Genomic DNA, 13,559 nt, shown 5'->3' on the forward strand with positions numbered 1-13,559 from the left:
GGCTGGGCTGGGCAAGGCAGGGCTGAGCAGGGCTGGGCTGGGCTGGGCTGGGCTGGGCTGGGCAGGGCAGGGCAGACCAGGGCTGGGCTCAGCAGGGCAGAACAGGGCAGAGCAGACCAGGTCTGGGCTGAGCAGGGCAGGGCAGGGCAGGACAGAGCTGGGCTGGGCAAGGCAAGGTTGAGCAGGGCTGCGCAGGGCTGAACAGGACTGGGCCAGACTGGATCGGGCAGGGCAGAGCTGGGCAGGGTAGGGCAGGACTGGGCAGGGCAGGGCAGGGCAGGGCTGGGAGGCCAGGGCAGGGCTGGGAAGGCCAGGGCAGGGCTGGGGAGGCCAGGGCAGGGCTGGGGAGGCCAGGGCAGGGCTGGGGAGGCCAGTGCAGGGCTGGGGAAGCCAGGGCAGGGCTGGTAAGGCCAGGGCAGGGCTGGAAAGGCCAGGGCAGGGCTGGGATGGGCAGAGCTGGGCAGAAGCAAACACAGCTCCCATTAAACCTTCAGTGCAAGACAGTATATTATCCTAAAGCTATTGACAAGGCATTTTCTCCATTCACAAAAGGCTGCCTCCAGCCAGGTGGAAGCTGGGAGCCAGGATGCCCTGAAGCCTAGACCCTGACGGCAATGATCGTGTTCTCTCAGGCTTGGTATTTCTGTCCCCCCACCCCCACCCCCACAGTCTGAAATCCCAGGCGGTCCTGCTGGGAGGAGCCTCACAATCCAGTGGCTTGGTTTCTTGGCTGCTGCTGTCTACACTTTGATGTTAAATATAGTGACTTCAGAGCAGCTAGCACCAGAAGGCAAAAGAGGGCTGGCTTTTAGCATTTTGCATTCAGCAACATCCTTTTGGTGAGAATGGAGAAAAAATAGCCAAATTATCTACCTCCCCAACCATCAAGAGTGTGGGTCGCAGCCCAGAGGCACTGGCACAAAGGAACATCATTCAGGGTTCTTTCATGCCAGGTATTGAGGAAGAAGAAAAGGGGGTTGGGGTGGGCAGGAAGCTCCTCTGATAATATGCACCAATAATAGGAGATGAACCTTCTCGATTACTACATGCTAGTGAGGCAGGTTGGCATATACCAGTCGGGTGGAAAGAAAAATCAATCCTGACATTCTACACAGAGCCATTATTGTCTATTGCTTCAAATTCCTAACATGCTTTGTGAATGTTAATTGTAGCTGCTCCCCATCCACCGGAGAGACAAGAGAATGAATTCCAAATACTCATCCCTATTTTATAGGATGTCCTTTTCTGTGACAGCTGTCCCTGCTCCTCTCGCACCCCTCTAAAGGAAGGTAACAGGACAAGAAGAAGGTATACAAAGTATGTCTGGTCAGCCTGTAGACTATTGTGAGGCAGCTTTCTCTGTAACTTGAAGGCAAAATAAAACCCCACGGTGCCCGTGCCCTTCGCTCCAGATTGGCAGAGCCCGAGTCATGCCATGCACTGCACTTGCAGATGACGAAGACGCTACCTTCAGAGGTCAGTATAATGGGAGAGGGGTCTGGAGAGTCAGACAGGCAGTCGGTTAAGGTACAGTCCAGTCTGAGTTGTAAGAGGACAACCACAGCCCTCTGGGTGGCTTTGATACCTGTGCCCTGGTGCCAAGGAGCCGGGAGGAAATTCATGGCACCCTGCGCACACACTGTGACAGACAACAGCAGCTTCTTTAAGCAGAACACAAACGTTGACAAGATAAACCAGAAAGAACCAGCCAGTGACCGTGTGACGGCCCGGAGGAAGCGACCACGCCTCTCTCTCACACACCCCAGCGAGAGAGCTCCAAGGAGGGCAGGAGGTATTACCCAGAAGCTTTTTACAAATATTCCTGGTGTGGTCCCAGTCCACACCTTCAGATCCGAACCTTTCGGGCACAAAGCCAGGTACGGACATGTTTTAACAGCTCCCCCCGGGTGGCTCGTCATACAGCCAGGGCTGAGAACACTAACTCAGGGGAAGGAGAGCCAACAGAGTCATCCAGCCGCCACAAATGTACTATACAGCTACCAATGGTGGACACTGGGGACACAGAGGAAGGCAAGACAGCCTAGAGTCCGCCCTCACGAAGCTCCTGGCCCACAGGAGGACAAGGAGTCAAGCGATGCTGGCTCGGCCTCTGTGGACGCTGAGCTCCCGGGACTACTTACTCCCGTTTCTTCTCTGGGCGTTAGCTTTCCTGACAAGTGAGCCAACAGGCCGGCGTGATCTCTGACCCTCACGCTCCTCGCCGCCCACCCCATTCTGACAGTGTGTTGGCCGATGTGTCCTTTTTCTTCTTTTTTGGTAATAGTGGGTTTTTTTTTTTTTTTTTGTGGTAAAATACACAGAACATCAAATTCACCATTTTAGCCTTTTGAAAGTGTGCAGATCAGCGGCACGAAGTACATTTCACACTGCTGTGCAACCATCACCACCACCGTCCACCCACAGAACCTCATCTTCCCAAACTGCAACTGTCTCCATTCAACACTGTCTGCTCACTCCCCTCCCCACAGCCCCTGGCAAGCATCATTGTGCTTTTCTCTCTCCACGAATGTGAGGACTCTAGGAACCTCGGAGAAGTGGAAGCATCCACTATTTCTCTTTTTGTGTCTGGCTTATTTCACTTGGCATAATGTTCTCAAGGCTATTCTGCATTGTAGCAGGTTATCAGAATTTCATTCCTTTTTAAGGCTGAGTAATATTCTGTTGCATGAATATACCCCACTTTGGGTATCTCTTCGCCTGTGGATGGACACATGGGTTGCTCCCACCTTTTTTGGCTACTGTGAATGCTGCTAAGAACATGGGTGTGCAGACAGCTGTTTGAGTCCCTTCTTTCTGTTCTTTGGGGTATATACCCGGAAGTGGAATTACGGATCATATGGTAATTCTATGCTTAATGTTTTAAGAACTGCCAAATTGTGTTCCACAGTGGCTGCATAATTTTACATTCCCACCAGCAACGGACAAGGGTTCCAACTTCTCCACGTCCTCGCCAACACCTGTTATTTTATGTCTCATCATGGTTCTGATTTGCACTTCCTAGTGACTTAGTGATGTTAAGCACCTTTTCACATGTTTATCGGCCATTTGTATACCTTCTTTGGATGAATGTCTATTTGAGCCAATTTTTGAATTAGGCAGTTTTGTTAAATCTGTTTATGGGTTCTGAAAGTTTTTTTTTTCTTTCTTTCTTCACGAAATCTTTAGGATTTTCTACACATAAGGTCACGTCATCTTGGTGAGCTGCATAAGCTCTTTACATATTCTGGATATTAATCCTTTATCAGATGTATATTTTTCAAATATTGTCTTCCATTCTATAGGCTGTCTTTTCTTTGCTTTTTTTTTTTTTAACATTTATTTGTTTTTGAGAGAGAAATAGAGCACAAGTTGGGGAGGGGCAAAGAGAGAGGGAGATACAATCTGAAGCAGGTTCTAGGCTCTGAGCTGTCAGCACAAGAGCCTGATGCGGGGCTCAAACTCAAGGACTGTGAGATCATGACCTGAGCCAAAACTGGATTAACCAATAGAGCCACCAAGGCATTACAGGCTGTCTTTTCACTCTCTTGAAAATGTCCTTTGATGCCCCAAAGTTCCTAATTTTGATTAAGTCCAATTCACCTACTTTTTTCTTTTGTTGCCTATGCTTTTGGTGTGATAGCCAAGAAATCACTGCTAAATCCAATGTCATGAAGCTATTTCCCTGTGTTTTCTTCTAAGACTTTTATAGTTTTACCTCTATGCTTATATCTTCGACATATTTGAATTTTCCTATGGAATAAGGTAAAGGTCCAACTTCAGTCTTGTGTCAGTGGATATCCAGTTTCCCCAGCACCATCTGTTGAAAAGACTGTCCTTTCTCTACTGAAAGGTCTTGGCACCCTCGTCAAAAATCAATTGACCATGTGAGAGGGTTAATTTCTGGGCTCTCTATTCTATTCCATTGGTCTAGGTCTGTCCTTATGCCAGTACCACATTGTTCACTGTTCTGATGACAGTGAGTTTTGGAATCAGGAAGTGTGAGTCCTCCAAATGCCTTTCCTTTTCAAGGTTGTTTTAATTATTTGGAATCCCTTGAGATTCCATAAGAATTTTAGGATGGATTTTTCTATTCCTGCAAAAAATGTTGGTGGAATTTGATTGGGGCCATATTGAATCTGTAGCTCATTTTAGGTAGAATTATCATCTTAAAAATATTAAGTCTTCTATCCATGAATATGGGATGTCTTTCCATGTATTTATGTTTTCTTTAATTTCTCTTAACAATGTTCTGTAGTTTTTGTGTACAAGACTCTGCCTCTTTGATAATTCCTAAGGATTTTATTCTTGTTGATGTGATTATAAATGGATTTTCTGAATTTCCTTTTTAGATTGTTCATTGTATAGAAACAGCTGATTCTTGAGTGTTGATTTTGTACCCTTCCATTTGGCTGAATCTGTTTATTAGTTGTTTTTTGTTGTGTTTTTTTCCCCATGAAGTCTTTAGGTTTTTTTTCTACATACAAGGTCATGTCATCTGCAAACGGAGATAATTTTACTTCCTTTCCCATTTGGAAGCTTTTTATTTCTTTTTCCTCCCTAACTGCTCTGGCTAGCACTTCCAGTACCTTGGTGAAGAGAAGCTGGTGAAAATGGGCATTCTTGGGCTAACACACACTTTTACAAAACCTGATCATATGCTGTAAGAACAAACAAAGCTGAAGAGAAGACCCATCTGAGTACTCACAGCACGGAAAAGTAGGTTATCTGCTGGGCGGGGCCGGGGAGGGTGTAAAAGCAAGAAGTACACCAGAATCCAGAGGACTCTGCAATCCAAGGGGCCTTGTATCTCTGCCTCCAGCCCTGAAGAAATCACCTTAGACTTCCCTGGTTGTAAAGCCTTCACACCAGCTAACTCGCTCCAATCCCATAACCTTTCCAGAGCCTCCTTTCATACCATCCCCAAGTGATGCCCTGAGAGGAGCTTCCCAGCACTTGAAGGCACAGTCTATGCAAGGATGAGCTTTCAAACCCATTCTAATGCTAGCATTCTAAGAGTTTCTTCCAATCTCACTGGCTTGATGAGCCATAAATATATTCTTGGCTCCATATCTAAACCCGAAGCTGCATGAAGGCAGGGCATCTTCAGTTCCTCGGGAAGGCCCAACCTTATGCTGATGAGGGCCTTTTAGAAGTCGGATGATCACTGTAAACCCTTCCAAGGCCCCTGGGTGATAGGCCCTGGGCAGTCTGGCAAAAGTGGAACTAGGTTCCCAGCTGTTTCTGTGTTCTCCCTTTGGACTCTGAATCAGGAGAAATGGGCCATCATAGTGGAGAGTGGAGAGTGAACAGGGGATTTGAACTCAGACTTTGGTGAATCCTAGTTCTGCCATTTACTGTGTGACCCCAGGGCAGTAATTTGACCTGTCCAAGCCTTTCTGTCATCGATAAAGTGCTATACCAATAACAGCACTTCTCACAACAGTTGTTGTGAGACCAAACAACACATACAAAGCACTGGACAGAGCCTAGGATACAGACTTTCATTCCTCCACAAGCCGTGATAATGGCTATTGCTTTTATTATTTTTTTAAATGTTTGTTTATTTTTGAGAGACAGAAAAAGGGAGAGAGAGAGAGAGCGAGCACAGGGAGGGGCAGAGAGAGAGAGAGGGAGACAGAGGATGTGAAGCGGGCTCTGAACTGAGAGCAGTGTGCCTGATGTGGGGCTCAAACTCATGAACCACGAGATCATGACCGGAGCCGAAGTCAGACACTCAACTGACTGAGCCACCCAGGCGCCCCAGCTTTCATTATTACTGCAGCTTCTGTGAAAGGGATTCTGCTAACATTCCCCTGGGCGCCCCTTCCTTCAGCATTTCTGTGTCACCACTGCCACCTACAGGTAAATAGCTATCCACAGGCTGTGCCCAGCAGATTCAGTGCCCTAGGATCATACAAGTATCTCCAGCCTTCCTGTTTTCTGAGTTTCTGAGCCAGGAGAGCTCCATGCCCAGAAGCCACAAGGGGCTCCTGTTCCAGAAGGAAGCCCCCAAACAGCATGGCCCACCAGCAAGGTAAAGAATAGCCACGGCACAATTTCCTGAGGAATCCAAATGTTAAAACTCCAAGAGGTGTGAGAGGCCATCCAGTAAGAAGATTCCCCATGAGTTACTCAAAACAGGTATCACATTTCCTGGACTTCTAGAAATGGGGCATGGGGAGGGAGATATGGGGGGGGGTACAATGTTGCTGCTAGCTTCCCAATGACAGCTTCTTGCCCTCAAAGCTAGCACTGAAATACTGCTCTCAAGTCTTCAAGGAAACCAGCTCTCATTTCTATCACCAAAAAAAAAAAAAAAAAGAAAAAGAAAAAGAAAGAAAGAAAAGAAAAGAAAAGAAAAAAGAAAGAAATCCAAAGTCTACCAGGCACAACATTCTATTTGGGCCAGGTTCTTCACTTGTGTTACCTTATTTAACCCTCCCCTCCCCCTCCGGGCAGAGTAGCCCCATTCTAACAGGTGAAGAGTATCATCAAGCCCAGACTGGTGACTAGTCCAACAGTGCATAGCTGGCAGGTAGCAGCACTGTCATGACCCAGGTCTTCCTGGTAGACCGCACCTTGGACTTGGACTCATCCCCAAACAGAGGATGGTGGGGCAAAGAAAAGCCTGTGGCCTCAGGAGTTCCTGGATGCAGGAACCCTCCTGACCACACAGATGAGGGCTTAAAAGACTCCTGGGGTCTGAAATGTAAAACAGAGTGCTGATAAAAGAAAGGTCAAGTCCAATTAGCTGCTGGATCCGTTTTTTCCCTTCTTTTTTAAATTTTTAAATAAACTTTTAACATGGGAATAATCTTATCTTTCCTGAAAAGTTGCAGAGATTATACAAACAGTCCCTATATGCCCTTCTCTTGGTTTCTGCGAATATTAACCTCTTACATAACCACTGTCCATTTATCAAAACTACAAATTACCACTGGCACAGTACTATTAACGAAACTCCAGACCAGACTTGGATTTCTCCAGTTTTCCACTCATGCCCCTTTCTGTCCACAATCCGATCCAGAATACCACACTGCGTTTAGTTTTCCCTTCTTTTTGATCTGTTTTCTTTAAAGACGCACAGACCCACAACATCCCGAACTTCTTCTCCTGTCTGGAGAGCTCAATTCCAAAGGGCAGCTCTGTCTGAGCCACAATTCCACGCCCTGGCCTAATTAGGACACCACATGCTCCCACTCCCCAAACAAAGGAGTCCTTCAGGCCAGCCAAACAACAGAGAAAATAGAAGCTTGTTAGCCACACAGGCCCGGGGCTGCTGATCCAAGTTCTTTTTTAACTGGAATTCCCTTGAGAGGGATCCACAGATTTTAAAATGCATTCGGGGTGTGTTCTCTAGAAGCAGAGCCACTGGTTTGATGTGTTCTCTTCTTTGTACTTACTGGAATATTTTATGTGTGGACTAAACGAGTGTGCGAGAGAGGAGCTGGGGGAAGACACGGATTGAGGGCTGGGGTGGCAGTGGGCAACTGGGGGGAGGAGAGGTCTCGGCAGGGGCCAGGGCCAGGGCCAGGCCCCGGGCCAGGAGGAGGGTGTGGTAGTGGGCTGGGCCCAGCCCAGCCAGCCCAGCAGTTTGCTCTCGTAACAGCCAGGCAGGTGGGCCAGTGGACCACGGGGAAGAGAAAAGGTCCCCGGGGAGCTGGTGCTAAGGTTAGAGCTGCCTTAAAGCAGAGCAGATATGCTGCTGATTCCTTCTTCCCCAGAGTGCCTCTCAAGGGGCCGTGCACCCTGAGAGCAGACAGGCGCGCCTGCAAATTTCACTCCCTGTGTGTGCTGCCCGTGCTCAGCGACTCCTGATTATGGAGGCCTACGTCCTCGAGGAGACTGAATGCCAGCCCTCGGGGAGCGGGAACATGCAAGGCCACCCTAAGGCTTCTCAGTTTAATTCAAAAACTTTAACTGAGAGGCCCCCCCCCCCCCCCCCCGCACTGTGCTGGAGTGGGACAGAAAAATAAGCAAGACGGAGCCCCTGCCCTTAAGGAGGTCACCAGGCAGGAGACTTGCAAATAAGCAGCCAGTACAGAATGTGGGGAGTGTTCCAACAGGAGTGTGCGGGAGGGAGGAAAATAGGAAGACTGATGGGCAACAGATGACTGGGGGAATAGTTAATCACGCTGGAGAGAGGGGAGGAAGGGCCTGTGAAACGAAACGGCAGGAATCTGGAGGAGGAGGAAGGGTCCTCGCCCGCCCGCAGCACCAGCGAGCAAAGATGTGAGGACAGAAACGCCGGGCTGTGGTGAAGGGAAGCAGTGACAGGAGGCCAGCTGGGAGAGCCCTTTCATTTTCTGTAAGGAGTGTGCGCTTTCCGCAGGAGGCAACGGACGGGCCTTTCCAACCCGAGTGACAAGAATATTTGCGTTTGACACAGACCCCTCCGGTAGCAGCGTGGGGGCTGTACTGGAGCGCAGAGACTGCCGGCAGGAAGCAGGGGCAGGTTACCAGACCGGCTCCGTGGAAAAGCGGAGACAGGAAGGGCATTTGGTCAAGGGCATGGCTGTGAATTTGGTGTTGTAGGCATCAGTCCTGGGTCATTCGACCCTGGGCACAGGTCTTAAACTCTCTGAACTACAGTTCGGTCTGCCATGAAAGGGGGCCAAAGAGTTGCTACGCCTCAGCGGAGTGGTCGTGAAGATTAGAGTGACTGATACAAAACACCAGATGGGGAACCCAGCACACAGGGAGAGTGTGGGGAATATGAACTACAATTCTTAACACACGCCTTCCGCGGCGTGGACCTGGGGGAAGACCGAATTCGCGTGCAGAGGGCAGAGGCGGGGGTAACAGTCTTCAAGGCAGAGGCTGAGGAGGCCACCCTAAGTCCCTCCTAGAGGGACCGTGACAGGGCTGCACTCTGTTGGCCAGGCACCAATCGGCCTACTAGACCAGCCAGAGACCACAAGCATCATCCTGAACCAAACTAAAAAGGAAGGTCTTCTTTCTGCCTCAAAGAGCGATTACAAAATTCCAAGCCCAAGCTGGGAGAAAGACTCCCCAAAGTTCCCCCGGGCTCACTCCTGCTGTGCTCAGTAAAGCCAGAGTGCTTTGACTAACTCCTGCAAAGCGCTGTCCTTCAGAACTAGGTAAAGAGAAACACTCTCCCTGCAGTCAAAGGCATTTGTGGGGAGCAGTCAAAGGCAACCCAGCAGAGTAAGGCTCAACTATAAGCTAGTCTTACCATCTGGAGGCCTTGTCTTGGGAGGCATAGCGGCTAATAAAAAACAGCCCCGGTAAAACAATAAAGTTAAATTCTTACTCTTAAATTAACACACTGTTAAAAGAATAACACGCACTGCTAGGAAGGCTGATGTGAAACCAGAACATCAGGTTCTTGAAGGTAGCATACACTTAAGAACTCTTTGGAAAAACAACTTGGACAATAGCTATCAAGCGGTATGCTGTAAAAGATTCTAATCCTTTGACCTAATAATCTCTTTAGGACTCCACTTAAAAGAAACATCTCAAAGAAAAAAGCCACCCACCCCAGCAATTCTCCTCATAGGCATACACACCCAAGAGACATGAAAACGTTATGTCCACACAAAAACCTGTACATGAACGTTCATGACAGCATTAATGTAACAGCCAAAAAGTTGAAACCGCCCAAACGTCTATTGAGTGATAAAAAGATAAAATATGGCATATCCATACAATGGAATAATATTTGGCAATACAAAGGAACGAAATTCTGATATGTGTTTCAACATGGATGAACTTAGAAAACATTATGCCAAGTGAAAGCAGCAAAACATAAAAGGACAAATACTGTGGCTCGGTCGGTTACGTGTCTGACGTCAGCTCAGGTCATGTTCTCACAGTCTGTGGGTTCGAGCCCCACACTGGGCTCTAAGCTGATACCGTGGAGCCTGCTTCAGATCCTCTGTCTCCTCTCTCTGCTCCTCCCCTGCTCGCCTGCTCTCTCTCAAAAATAAACATTAAAAAGAAAAAAAAGGACAAATACTTTATGATTGCAGTTACGTGAGGTATCTAGAATAGTCAAATTCATAGACTCAGAAAGCAGAAGGGTGGGTGCCAGCAGCAGCAGGGAGGTTAATGGGGAGTTAGTGTTGAATGGATATAGTGTTTCAGTTTGGGAAGAGGAGAAAGTTCTGGAAATGGACGGTAGAAATGGTTGTACAACAATGTACACTTAATGTACACTTAATGCACTTAATGTACTCGATGCACACAGGGGCGGGGCAGAGGTGGGGGGGGGAGAGAGAGAATCTCAAGCAGGCACCACACCAGTGCAGAGCCTGAAGTGGGCTCGATCTCACAACCATGAGATCATGACTTGACGCTTAAATGACTGAGCCACCCGGGTTCTCCATGTTACATTTTTAATGGGAAAAAAAGACCACAGGTTGTAGGAGTCCGTGTATACAAAATGTCCAGAAGAGGCAAATCTATGGAGACAGAAAGTAGATTAGTGGTTGCCTAGGGTTGAGACGGGAATTGACTGCTAATGTGTATGGGATGATAAAATTGTTCCACAACTGAATAGAGGTGACGGCTACACAACTCTGCAAATATGCTAAAAACCACTAACTTGGGGCGCCTGGGTGGCTCAGTCGGTTAAGTGGCCGACTTCAGCTCAGGTCACGATCTCGCGGTCTGTGAGTTCGAGCCCCGCGTTGGGCTCTGGGCTGATGGCTCAGAGCCTGGAGCCTGCTTCCGATTCTGTGTCTCCCTCTCTCTCTGCCCCTCCCCCGTTCATGCTCTGTCTCTGTGTCAAAAATAAATAAAACGTTAAAAAAAAAATTAAAAAGAAAAAAAACCCACCGACTCGTACGCTTCAAATGGGTGAATTGCCTACTATGGGAATTGTATCTCACCAAAGCTGTTGAAACAAGGGGAAAAGGCTACACACAGGCACATGTTCAATACAGAATTATTTAAAATTCACAAAACTAGAGGCGCCTGGGTGGTTCAGTCGGTTGGGCATCTAACTCTTCATTTCGGCTCAGGTCATGACCGCACGGTTAGTAGGACTGAGCCCCGTGTGGGGCTCTGCGCTGACAGCATGGAGCCTACTTGGGATTTTTCTCTACCTCTCTCTCTCTGCCTCTCCCTAGCTCACACACACATGCCTGCATCCTCTCTCTCGAAAAAATAGATAAACTTAAAAAAAATAAAACTCACAAAACTCAAATATGAAATCGAAAAAGGATGGCTAAGGAAATTATGGTACACTTATCAACTCAACTGAGTATCATACAGCCATTATTAAAATCACATAGAAGCATTTTATGATGGCATAAAGCAAACAAAATTGTTTAAAAAAAATTGTTTAAAACAAACAAAAAAAAGATGCACCAGATATAAGGCCTGGGAGAGAAATAGAAAAAAAAGTGAAAATAATCAGTATCTTGAAGTATCTGGCATAGAGACATATCTTTTAAAACGTGTTCTGTCATCAGGGACGCCTGTGTGGCTCAGTCAGTTAAGTGTCCAACCCTTGATTTCGGCTCAGGTCATGATCTCACGGTTCATGAGTTTGAGCCCCGTATCGGGTTTTGACGGACAGCACAGAGCCTGCTTTAGATTCCCTGTCTCCCTCTCTCTCTGCCCCTCCCTAGCTTGTGCTTTCTCTCTAAAAATGAATAAACAACAAAAATTTTTTAATGAGTTCTATTATTGTTTTATAAACAAAGAAAGGGAATATTGTACCGCAACAGACTGAGAAATAAAATGCAAGTTCATAACCAAAACTAAAACCCAGTTATTTAAATTCTTCCATCAAAAATAGCCAGGCACCAGGGGCGCCTGGGTGGCTCAGTCAGTTAAGTGTCCGACTTCGGCTCAGGTCATGATCACACGGCCCGTGAGTTCGAGCCCCGCGTCTGGCTCTGTGCTGACAGCTCAGAGCCTGGAGCCTGCTTTGGATTCTGTGTCTTCCTCTCTCTGACCCTCCCCTGTTCATGCTCTGTCTCTCTGTCTCAAAAATAAATAAACATTAAAAAAAAAAAAAAAAAAAAAGCCAGGCACCAGGCATAAGGCTGTCCTGAACATACGTAAACCTTTTTATTGACTCTAGAGACTATTTTCCCTAAGAATAAAAGCCCTCTTACCCTAAGATCTAAAAGGCATTTGCATCCTGACCAAGCCTATTAACTCCCCCTTTTCCTAGACTGGGTTACTCATGACTTGGTTTTTCTTTTGAACCAGTGTATGTATGTATGTATGTATGTATGTATGTATTTATTTATTTTAATACTTATTTTTGAGAGAGTGCAAGCAGGGGAGGGACAGGTTGGGGGCAGAGAGAGGGGGACAGAGGATCTGAAGTGGGCTCTGTGCTGACATGCTGACAGCAGTGAGCTTGATGTGGGGCTCAAACTCACGAACTGCGAGATCATGACCTGAGTCAAAGTCAGACGCTCAACCGACTGAGCCACCCAGGTGTCCCATGACTCGGTTTTCACCACCTAGTAGGGGCCCCAGCTAGTCAAGAAGGAGCAAACAGAGAGCAAGCTGGGCTGGCACAGGGGAGGTGCGGACATGATATACACATGTGATTAGCATTCCAAAGACAGATACAACAGGGTTCTGAATCATCTGGGAAATTGCTCCTATCCATCAACATAGAAAAATCAGGAATATCAACATTGAGAACAAACAGGGAGATTACATTTAAATGTAACCATATTTAAATATGAAGAAGAGACCAGACACAGCATGTATTCCTACTCGTACAATATTCAGAGCTAACAGACTTATCACACACAGGTTGTATAACTTATTAATGACAACGTGACTTTAAACAGTGGCTCTAACTGGGTCACCTTGAATAATACCAAACAAAGCCTGGCAAGGGAAACATGCAAATAAGATGATCATGTGGGGAATCCAATGGGGAATAGGCATTTTCCTAGCATCTAGGAATTTTTATTGTAGAAAAAGAAACATAGTATCTATCTAGCTTCTTTAGCACCGAAGAAACAGCATGAGGATATTTCATTCTTCAATGGAGCGGAGTCCAAAGGGAGAAATGAGCCTGACGTTTTCTGCACATCGCACCCAAGTCAGGCTGGTGTGTGGATACAGCAGTGCAGTCAGATTTATCCGAGGAAGCCTGAGCAACGGGCGCATAGCACCTATCACCCCGTGTAGCACGTGCAGCACGAATCGCACAAGACAAGTAGCAGAGGCCCTGGAAAGAGGCCTCTCCTCTCGCATTCTCTGAGGCCAGGACCCGCAGGCAGGGCACCCTTTTCCCTAAAGCAATCCCAGCCTCCGAACCGCTTATCAAGTGAAACCTTCCCTCCTGTATACACCGTTGCAAACAGCCATTTGGTCTCCTGAAAATGGTCACAGAAAGTATTGGGGAGGGGCGCCTGGGTGGCTCAGTCAGTTAAGCGTCCGACTTCGGCTCAGGTCATGATCTCACGGTTCAGGAGTTCGAGCCCCGCGTCAGGCTCTGTGGTGACAGCTCAGTGCCTGGAGCCTGTTTCAGATTCTGTGTCTCCCTCTCTCTCTCTCTGACCCTCCTCCGTTCATGCTCTGTCTCTCTGTGTCTCAAAAGTAAATAAACATTAAAA

At 47.4% G+C, this 13,559-nt stretch overlaps 2 protein-coding genes across 4 annotated transcripts in view; one reads left to right on the plus strand and one right to left on the minus strand.

Annotated features, from left to right (window-relative positions):
- The window catches only part of TOM1L2 (target of myb1 like 2 membrane trafficking protein), a 121,245-nt gene that overhangs the window by 63,482 nt on the left and 44,204 nt on the right, over positions 1-13,559 (minus strand). The gene's annotated exons all lie outside the window — the stretch shown is intronic.
- LOC125927612 (60S ribosomal protein L31-like) overlaps positions 6,019-13,559 on the plus strand; it is a 48,205-nt gene continuing 40,664 nt past the window's right edge. The window contains exons 1-2 of the mRNA XM_049638110.1: positions 6,019-6,034; positions 8,333-8,531. Of these exons, the coding sequence (XP_049494067.1) occupies positions 6,019-6,034; positions 8,333-8,531 (215 nt within the window). The remainder of the gene's footprint in view (positions 6,035-8,332; positions 8,532-13,559) is intronic.

Source organism: Panthera uncia, chromosome E1 (assembly GCF_023721935.1).
Source record: "Panthera uncia isolate 11264 chromosome E1, Puncia_PCG_1.0, whole genome shotgun sequence".
Lineage (NCBI taxonomy): Eukaryota > Metazoa > Chordata > Mammalia > Carnivora > Felidae > Panthera > Panthera uncia.